Here is a 10,314-nt window from a genome sequence, read left to right as displayed (position 1 = left end):
ATGAGCCTTTCTCTGAGAAAATGTGTGTATGAGCCTCGCTCTGAGAAAATGTGTGTATGAGTCTCGCTCTGAGAAAATATGTGTACGGGCCTCGCTCTGAGAAAATGTTTGTATGAGCCTTTCTCTGAGAAAATGTGTGTATGAGCCTCGCTCTGAGAAAATGTGTGATTGAGCCTCTCTCTGAGAAAATGTGTGTATGAGCCTCGCTCTGAGAAAGTGTGTGTATGAGCCTTTCTCTGAGATAATGTGTGTATGAGCCTCGCTCTGATAAAATGTGTGTATGAGCCTCGCTCTGAGAAAATGTGTGATTGAGCCTCTCTCTGAGAAAATGTGTGTATGAGCCTCGCTCTGAGAAAGTGTGTGTATGAGCCTTTCTCTGAGATAATGTGTGTATGAGCCTCGCTCTGATAAAATGTGTGTATGAGCCTCGCTCTGAGAAAATGTGTGATTGAGCCTCTCTCTGAGAAAATGTGTGTATGAGCCTCGCTCTGAGAAAGTGTGTGTATGAGCCTTTCTCTGAGATAATGTGTGTATGAGCCTCGCTCTGATAAAATGTGTGTATGAGCCTGGCTCTGAGAAAATATGTGTATGAGCCTCGCTCTGAGAAAATGTGTGTATGAGCCTCGCTCTGAGAAAATGTGTGTATGAGCCTCGCTCTGAAAAAATGTGTGTATGAGCCTCGCTCTGAGAAAATGTGTGTATGAGCCTCGATCTGAAAAAATGTGTGTATGAGTCTCGCTCTGAGAAAATGTGTGTATAAGCCTCGCTCTGAGAAAATGTGTGTATGAGCCTCGCTCTGAGAAAATGTGTGTATGAGCCTCGCTCTGAGAAAATGTGTGTATAAGCCTCTCTCTGAGAAAATGTGTGTATGGGCCTCGCTCTGAGAAAATGTGTGTATAAGCCTCGCTCTGAGAAAATGTGTATATGGGCCTCGCTCTGAGAAAATGTATGTATGAGCCTAGCTCTGAGAAAATGTGTGTATGAGCCTCTCTCTGAGAAAATGTGTGTATGAGTCTCGCTCTGATAAAATGTATGTTTGAGTCTCGCTCTGAGAAAATGTGTGTATGAGCCTCTCTCTGAGAAAATGTGTATATGAGCCTCTCTCTGAGAAAATGTGTGTATGTGCCTCGCTCTGAGAAAATGTGTGTATGAGTCTCGCTCTGAGAAAATGTGTGTATGAGTCTCTCTCTGGGAAAATATGTGTCTTCCCAGGTTAGATTGTGCTGTCCGAACGAGCTAAGCTGTGACGAGCTCTGAGAAATTGTGTGTCGTCCCAGATTAGATTGTGCTGTCCGAACGAGCTAAGCAGGGCCGAGCTCATAGAATAATTGTGTTGTCCTAGATTAGATTGTGCTAATCGAATGTGCTAGGCAGTGACAAAACTGTCCGTATTAACTTAATTTCGCTCATAAGAGCTTTTTTTTCAGCGAAGAAAGTGTCGTTCCTCGTTAGCCTGCGCCTGCACAGGCTTATATGGGACAACACTTTACGCACATAAGCCCCGTTTTCCTAAAGCTTTAAGATTAAGTAAAACGATCCCGTATCATGCATGCAATGCTGTTGAAGCAGCCTCAAATCCAGCAAAGAAAACAAGCTAGCAAATCTTTGTACAAGTTTCGTCTTGCATGATGCGTACACGCGCAATGCACAATAGTCGTACTTTGAACTGCATGTTTTGAAGATGAAAGCTCAATAATGAATTTCTTCCGTGCTGTCTTTCTTGAAGGAAAACAATCAATCATTGTTTATTTAGCGACTTGATCCATATTCTCATGAACAAAACGTGTTTTTCGATAGGACTGTCATGGCTGTACGCAGGAATGTTTGACTGAGAGGGGGTGCAGCCTGGAAGTATGCGGGAGGTGTCTCCCTGTTTGAACTAAACAACAAATTGAATTTGGCACTTTTTAAGGTGAATGTTAATGCTTTAAAAACTTTATTTTGTGACATTACATTATGGAGTAAATCAGCACGTTTCCTAAGTAGTATGCTTCTTTGAAATCCATACCCGTGTTTAAAGCTTTAGATTTCAGAAATGTATGATGTTTGACGAGGAAGGAAAGCAAACTATGAATATTAGAAACCTTTATTACGAAATGTATCATGAAATATGACTGACATATAACTGTAATAGTATCTTCTCTTTGTAGTCAAACCTTCTATAAATGTTCAACGTAAATTCCTCAAAAAATGCTTATCATCTACTTCACTGTTTTACTCTCACCATCATCAACACAGATAAACCATCACAATCGTCTACAGCTCCAACATAAGATTGGAATTACAAATATTCGTTATAATAACCGGTGGGGTTTAACGGAACGCTTTCAGATATTGAGCTGATTTTTGGTGTGTAAGTCTACCTACATGACCTACAGATGAAGATTAAAATTCGTTCCGGTCCATTGATTTTTTTGCCTTGGACTTAAATTTGTACACAACACTTTCAGAATTTAAGCTGATTGTATGCCCCCGTTAAGGTGGCATATATCAGCCAGACCGTCCGTCCGTCTGTCCGTCGGGCATTTCATTTTCAGGACTTATTTTCAAAACGCTTTGAGAAATTGACCCGATATATGTTTGTGAGTCTACCTACATGACTTACAGATGAAGTTTGAGTTTCGTTACAGTCCATTGATTTTTGGCGAACTTATGGCCTTTGACTTAGACAAAGAAACCTTTAAATTAGAGAACATTTTGCAGTAGTAATTAAAAAAAAAACTAAATCGACAGCCAGCTGGGGGGGAGCGGGTTCCAGAGCCAAGGGCCTGGCTACGCGGCAAACTGTATACGAGTGTTCATTACATAATAATTAAAAGTGCTGCACATAGTTGTGTTATATTTGCTAAGTGCAAAAAAGCCAGCACATGTTGGCTTATCAGTACTCATGATGGATGGAATTGTGTAAAAAACACGATAGTGGGGCGCCTCAGATCGCAGTGAGCTTTGAGTCAGTGATTGTTATTTAATCGGCTGAACCAAAATTAGTTCTGACATTTCCGAGAAAAGCTGATAAAAATATGTGCAAACTCTTGCTGCATAATAGTTTGCGAATTAAACGCCGGCGTGAGACGCTATTATTCCATCTTTATTTTTTTGTAAATTGACTAAGATTATTTTGCAAAAAAGATTTAGCTACTAAGGCATCTTCAAAATACAAGTACTAACCGCCGTATATTTTATTTAATATACAAGGGACATTATATCTCAAGGAATCGTTACTTTTAAGATGTCGATGTTGTTACTGCTAGTTGCTACCGTGTTGATTGACTGCCGGGCAGAAGGACGCGGATTTCGAACGCAGACGACTGCAGGTGGAAGTATTCTCTTTAAGTCACGTGATTATCCGGAAATCAACATGAACGTGGTTTGTATTTTTTATATTTTCATTTGCCGTGCATGAATATCTAAATGTTGTTTATTCCACCTTTGTCTGTACATTATTCAAGTTTCAATTCACCAAGACTAATACTTTGAGTTAAAAAATAAATATTGTAGCAGATTTGACCCTCGTTCTGGTAAAACTGGGCTTAATGCACAGGCTAATCATGGACGCCGCTTTCCGCGCCTAAACTGGATTTTTGTTAAGAAGACACCATCTATAAGCAAAATATTCCATACAACGGAAAGTGTCGTCTCTGATTTGCATGTTTGAACTGCATAGTCAAAACTGGGACTACACTTTACGCTTAAACATTAAGCCCAGTTTTCCTAGAACGCGGCTCAAATTATTGCATGTTGTCTGCGTTTCTAGAGTCAGCTTATCACGAGCAACGGTTATCCGTGCGAGGAGCACCATGTGACAACGCGGGACGGCTACATCCTGGGCGTCCAGAGGATACCGCACGGAAAACAGGGACGAACGGGTACTCAAACTGGTATATATTGAGAAATTGTTTGATATTTATCTATGAAAAATAAAAATTATATGACAGTCTTATGGTGATTGATCTATTGCATAACAAAATAGTATCCATGAACAACATAATATTGTTGTGCGTCACATTCATTCATTCATTTATTGTACATATGTGGCCACCGGCCCAAATACAATATGCAATCTAAATACATAGCAGCATTTATGTGCACCTGACAAGAGTCACAATACAACCATAAACATACCATGTTTCTTAACAATTAGGTCTTAACTTATATTAAATATTCTTTTACCGACATTAACGTTATCATACACAAAATACAATTTGCACTGTTCCAATGACGTTATGAATGCGTACGAAGTATTTGCTATATTCATTGTAAATTAAAGGCGTGTGATAACAAATATGACGTTTTCTTTTTATGATTGCTGTCATAGTTAATCCGACTCGTCCATAAGATTCGCTTATAAACTTAACAAAAGTCGCCTACCGCAAAAAAATCTGAACTATGTCAGACCATATGTCAAATTAATTAAAGATTAAACAAAAAAGAAATGCTCGTCATTTTGCCTTAATCTAGACTACCTATTCGAAACGAAATAGTAGGCAGTCTCAAGGCACAAGCAATAATGTAACTATCAAAAGGAACATTACAAACATCATGCTTGATTTATATACCGTATGCTATCGAAAAAAAGGTCAACAAATTTAAACAATCCGCTATTGTACTAGTCATATAAATATGGACATAAACTTTACAGAAAATATTAATTGTCATATATAGACATAAACTGGCGCCTCTCTTCTAATGCATAATATATAAACATAGCAAATTTTGAATGGTTGTTCCTTGTTGACATAAGTATATTAAATACATCTTGACTAACATCATTTAAGTAATGAAACGGAAAATACTTTCTTCTTAATTCTGCATATAATGGACACACCATAACAACACATGATACTCATCCTCAACACAACACAGACGTCACAATAAACACAAGTTCTATATTCACGTTCCAAGTTAAAATATCTACCTTTCTCAATCATATGGTTATGTGAGCATTGCCTTAAGTTTGCGAAGCATTTCCTTGTGCGTCACAAAGTCCTTATATCTAGATGCGTCATGTGTTTGTTGTAGCTACAAAACCATGTACAGTCATTTCGCAAGTTTTGGTTTAAAAGAGAGCTAACTTTTGTTTACGTCTATTTGGCTCCATTCACTGAGCGATATGCATCGTAGTCATTCACTTGTGGACCGCAGGCCAGGCCCTTAAGAGTCGCCCCTCATATGTTAAGTCAGGGTGCAGGATAACGTGACTTTGTTGGGTTCCCAGTAGAACGTTAATGGATGTATCACACCGGTAAGTGTTTTTTCTCCATATAACTTTTTTGAACATTTTTTCTTTAGAATTTCAACTAGTGCATAAAAGGCAGATTTTTATCTTGCTAATGGCCACGTGGAATACATCAGAATTATTTTATTTAATAAGCCTGTGTTCTTTAAAAAAAATCCATGTATAACGCACGTATTGCTTCGCGCAACGTGAAATTTTGTCACCGATGTCAGACGTTTTCGAGGATTTATTCTTATACCCTAAGATATCGACACAAACAGCATGAAAAACTGACCTTTATACACTAATGATTTTTGCATACATATTTCAAAAACTTGAGATATTTGCAAAAATAAAGTTCTAAACGGTGTGTTTACATTCATTCCAGCCCGTGTTTAAGCCCGTAAAAACCCCGTTGATTCTGCACCCTGAAGTTATCGGACTATAATTTTTAGGATCTTGAAAGTTTCCGTTTGTATCCTGTTGAATACAATATTTTGTGGATTTGTTTAATACCATAATACAACCAAATAAAAACCTAATCGGACAAGTATATGCTGTTTTTATTCCACCGAATAACGAACCGCAAATGTTGTTTTTTTGTTTTAGTTTTATGGTATATTTTCGCTGACGAATTTATTTATTAAATGATACGTGAATACAAAGTCCTTCTGTGTATGTTTAGTTTTCTTAATTTAATAACTAACATATTGAGCTGATTCCGTTTGAATTTAAAGCTGGTACCAGGCCGGTGGTGTTACTCCAGCACGGTCTGTTGGGCAGCGCGGCAGACTGGGTAGTCAATCTGGCTAATCAAAGCCTCGCTTTCATTCTCTCCGACACCGGATGTGACGTTTGGCTGGCCAACAGTCGCGGAAACACGTATTCTCTGCGACACAAGCGTCTGACACCAGACGACGACAAGTTTTGGGATTTCAGGTCTGCAGGGGCTATTAAAATACACGAGAATGTCGGATTAAGTTGTGCACTTATTTGCACGGCTGGCTTTTGCATGTTCCTTGTATTTTTGTAATTTTATTTGGTCATTTTATTTCCTACAATATTTCCAGGAAATCAACCACGGGATGCTTTTATTCGATTGTCACTAGTGTTTGACATTTGGCAATATATCAGAAGGCGTATTGAAAAAAAAGCATTTATTAACCTAAAACTGGTTAGTTTTATCTTCTGAACCACTGTTTCGATGTGTCTGCTGAAGGGTGAATTAAAACGAGCTCTCCGTCAATTCCAGCTGGGACGAGATGGCCTCACAAGACCTGCCGGCCACGGTCGACTACGTCCTTTCGGCCAGCGGCGCCAACAGTCTTGTGTACGTGGGGTTCTCACAGGGAACGCAGATAGCGTTCGCCCAACTCTCGCAAGACCGCGACCTTGCAGCGAAGGTCAAGCTGTTCGTCGCCTTGGCACCGATTGCGTACCTCCGCCACATGATCAGTCCGCTAAGATTGCTGTCCCCATTTGCGGCGGATATTGCGGTTAAGATTATTTATTGTTCGATTGTATCTGAAGTTTAACGCCTATTTAGAAGTTATCCAATCCGTTTGGGTAGATCAAGTATTCTGTGTTGGAAGAGATCTCAAGAACAACATTGAGGGGCTCACCCGAGAACGCCTGATCGCATAGCGAACACCATATACACCACGCCAGCTCGACTTGTCTTGGTTTATTTGGATTCGCTCGCTTTTGTGACATATTCGGCTTTTGCCAGCTTTGTACCATATTCGCACGTGTATTTTCAAGCGCAATCCACGCACGTGAACGAAAATCGCACTGAAAGAGTTTTACTAGTACAGCTTATGTGTAACATTTAATTAACGAAATATTTTACGAAATAATCTTGATTTTGAGTGTTTATGGTGCTTTAACTCATATTTCAAAGTCTCATATTGCCAGGTCATGTTAAATATGTGAAGATTCAAGTGTTGACTTTAAGCCTTTTCAAGATTTCATTCAAACGTTTGCCGCAAATATGGTCCATTCTGTTATTTTTCAGTTCATGCTGAAAGTTATCGGATACAAGGACTTCTTCCCAAGTGACGGCATAATGAAACAGTTCGCCGCTTACTTGGCCAAGAATGAGGCCGCTGCCTTCGCGATGCAGAACATAATGTTCTTAATGGGAGGCGTCGATTATGAAAACATGAACACGGTATCGTAAACTGCTGATTTCTGCCTATTGCTATCTAAGTGTTAGGACGACCAAATCGCTTCTGGCTTAAAATAACAGATAAGTCCTCACAAGGCCTGATAATCGCCGATATTAAAGTAGTTCATTTCAACACATATTAGCGAAGTAAATTTTATTTTTAATTGAACATTTGTGTACGAACCATATTGTACGTATTATTTCGTAAGTAAGGAGTTTAAGATAGTGTATAAAATTAAAGCTGGTTTAAACAAAAACACCTGTAAACTCCAAAGTATTTATAAATTACCACCTTAAACATTCGAGCTGTTTCATAATGTTCCAAGCCGGAAAACTCAAGTGTATATGAGATACTACCCTGAACACTTCAATGTGAGAAGACAACGGACAGTCGGGTAGATTTACATTGTTTAAGGTATAGCTCGACATTTACCTGGCATTCGTGGACTTCTTTTGTATTAATTATACGCATTTCCTATATTTGAATTCGTTATTTTTATAGCATAACAATATTTTAAGTAAAATACGCTTCCAGTGTGGCAACCAATTTATTCTTCGGAACGGTGCTTTAATATATCCATGCATAATGGTCATAGCAAAGTTAATATTGGCGGGCTAAAAACCAACCCAAACAGAAATATGGGTGAGTTTATAAAATACCACCCCGAGCACTCATTAACCTTCGCGAACACTGAAAAGGTAGGTTTGAAAAATACCTACCCGAACACTCTAGTGGGTTAATAAAAACCAGGTAAGAAGAATCAAGTCGGTTAATTAAATGCAACCCGTGAACACTCAGACTAAGTGGTTTTATTAAAAAATATACCACCCCCGATCGAACATCAAAGTAGGTTTATAAAATACCACCCTTAACACTCGAGCGTCTTGACGTCTACGTATTGGTTAGTATCATAAATATCCTCAATTCATGAGCTCAACTCAGAAAATGATATTTGAGTGTCCACTTAGCTGAGTATTTAGGAACGCTGTCAGCTCACAGACAATATTAAATCCCATCTATGAGAATATGCATACATTATTCACCAAACTCAGAGTTGACTTAGACTCATAATTCAAAAATTAAAATGAAATTTATGTGAACACCAAAATTAGCATGATGGTAAAACTCAGTTTTCTCTCAACTTTAAAGATGAGTTTTACCATCATTCTCATTTTGGTGTTCAAATAAAGTTGAGTCAAATATTTGACTTCAGTATGTTTTTAGTTGGTCGCGTTAACGGCCGACTAAATTTACAGAGCATGTTTTGCAAATCAGTATGTGATTAGCAAAATTAGCTACGCTAAGGACTGTAACTCACTATGCTAGGAACGATTACCGCTTCCTGTCTGCACTGCAGACGACGAATGCTTAGGAGCGTCTGCTTTACAACTGCAGTGGGTGTATTTACCAGCTTGTAAGTCGACATTGGCCAGTCTAGTGTTTATCATTTAAATCTGTACATATTGGCTGCTTTCAGGGAAAACGGGGCTTAATGCATGTCAAATAAGATTAGCCTGTGCACACTGATTAGCCTGTGCGATGCGCACAAGCTAATCAAGGACGACAACAGCGAACAACTTCAGTGCCTTCAGCGCTTTGATTGATACTAGTACCAGGCCATGAAACCTATTTTCAGAGCCGGATTCCTGTCTACATTGCACATACGCCCGCCGGCACCTCTGTGAAGAATGTGATGCACTATGCACAGGTATGCAATTAGACTGTGATTCCTGAAGCTTCTGAGTGAAACTCGGAAAGGGTTTTAATATGTTTGTGACGAATGACGATGTCTGTATGATGCTACCCGCCACCTTCGCGGACGTGCTGGTGCATCTTACGGCTTACACTGGACCATATATTTTTTTGTTTTAGGACATAACAGTTAGATTTTGATACAATTAAATATATGGCGTATGCCCACTAAATGAAAAGCTTAATTATTTAATGCTTGTTCTCTATGTACGCTTTTACTGCTTCTGTTGGTTTTGTTTTTAAACTGTACGACTGAGTATTAAAGAAACTGTGGTGCACATAACAATATTTGGAAATCTCATGTGTAATTTTGATGTTCCAAATATGAGCATCCGCAAAATACAAAAAATAAAAATTGATATTCTCATTTCGCTATCATTTCGCTATCCGTCACTTGTTAACAATAAAATGTAATTTAATATGTACTCCAAAAATGACCATAATGTATGAAAAGCGCAACGGCATTGCCGTTATTACAAATGTATTCATTTATTTTGCGGTTTTTGGTCTATGGTGTTTTATTATCACCATACAGAATGTTGCTTATAAAGATTATCCAACCTCGCAGACTTTGAAGATTGTGCTTTAAAAGCATTGGAGCTTCTGTTTATCTAGATCATTTGATTACAGTGTGCTATCAATAGAACAAATTTATCTATTTATCTATGTCATATGCTTACACTGTGCTATGTATAGTATTACATGTATGTGTTTCTTCTCACCTTGAGCATACGCTCGCAATGACCTAATGCTAGTATAGATTGGTCTGCTTATCTATGGCTTACGCTCGTTATATTCTATTTATTGTATGGGGGGCTCTGTTCTCCATGATTAATTGCAAAAGAGGTCGCCCTGACGTAGTGGATTGGTGTTCGCCTAGCGACCGGGAGGTCACGGGTTCGATACCCACTGTGGGAGCGTTCTTAAGATCTCCTGCAGAGACACCAAGTACTTTTTCTAGTCCCAGGTAACGGACTCGAGAGCGTTTGAAATAAGCCTTAGGCTTTTAATTTAATCGAGCTAAAATAAATAAGTTTAAACTAATTTCGACACATATTGTATGTTCGTTGGACAATATATTTATTTGAATTTCAGTCTGTGATGTCGGGAAAATTTACGATGTTTGACTATGGAAAAAGCAAAAACAAAAGAAAATACAATCAGGTTAAAACTTAGTTT

The 10,314-nt window shown here is 38.5% G+C and overlaps 1 protein-coding gene across 4 annotated transcripts in view; it reads left to right on the top strand.

Annotated features, from left to right (window-relative positions):
- The first annotated feature begins 1,893 nt into the window (after window positions 1–1,893).
- The window catches only part of LOC127868107 (lipase member M-like), a 9,357-nt gene continuing 936 nt past the window's right edge, over window positions 1,894–10,314 (top strand). Inside the window, exons 1-8 of one of the 4 annotated variants that reach the window (XM_052409710.1) lie at window positions 1,894–1,912; window positions 3,230–3,367; window positions 3,755–3,878; window positions 5,953–6,154; window positions 6,468–6,711; window positions 7,230–7,385; window positions 9,020–9,091; window positions 10,231–10,299. In XM_052409710.1, coding sequence (XP_052265670.1) covers window positions 3,230–3,367; window positions 3,755–3,878; window positions 5,953–6,154; window positions 6,468–6,711; window positions 7,230–7,385; window positions 9,020–9,091; window positions 10,231–10,299 — 1,005 coding nt within the window. In that variant the 5' untranslated portion in view covers window positions 1,894–1,912. Of the gene's footprint in view, window positions 1,913–2,815; window positions 3,368–3,754; window positions 3,879–5,046; window positions 5,243–5,952; window positions 6,155–6,467; window positions 6,712–7,229; window positions 7,386–9,019; window positions 9,092–10,230; window positions 10,300–10,314 lie in introns of those variants that run through there. The other 3 variants (XM_052409709.1, XM_052409708.1, XM_052409711.1) reach the window with 3 other exon arrangements.

This window comes from Dreissena polymorpha, chromosome 2, assembly GCF_020536995.1.
Source record: "Dreissena polymorpha isolate Duluth1 chromosome 2, UMN_Dpol_1.0, whole genome shotgun sequence".
Classification (NCBI taxonomy): Eukaryota; Metazoa; Mollusca; class Bivalvia; order Myida; family Dreissenidae; genus Dreissena; species Dreissena polymorpha.
The sequence above is the reverse complement of the archived record's forward strand: the minus strand, read 5'-3'. Positions and strand labels throughout refer to the sequence as shown.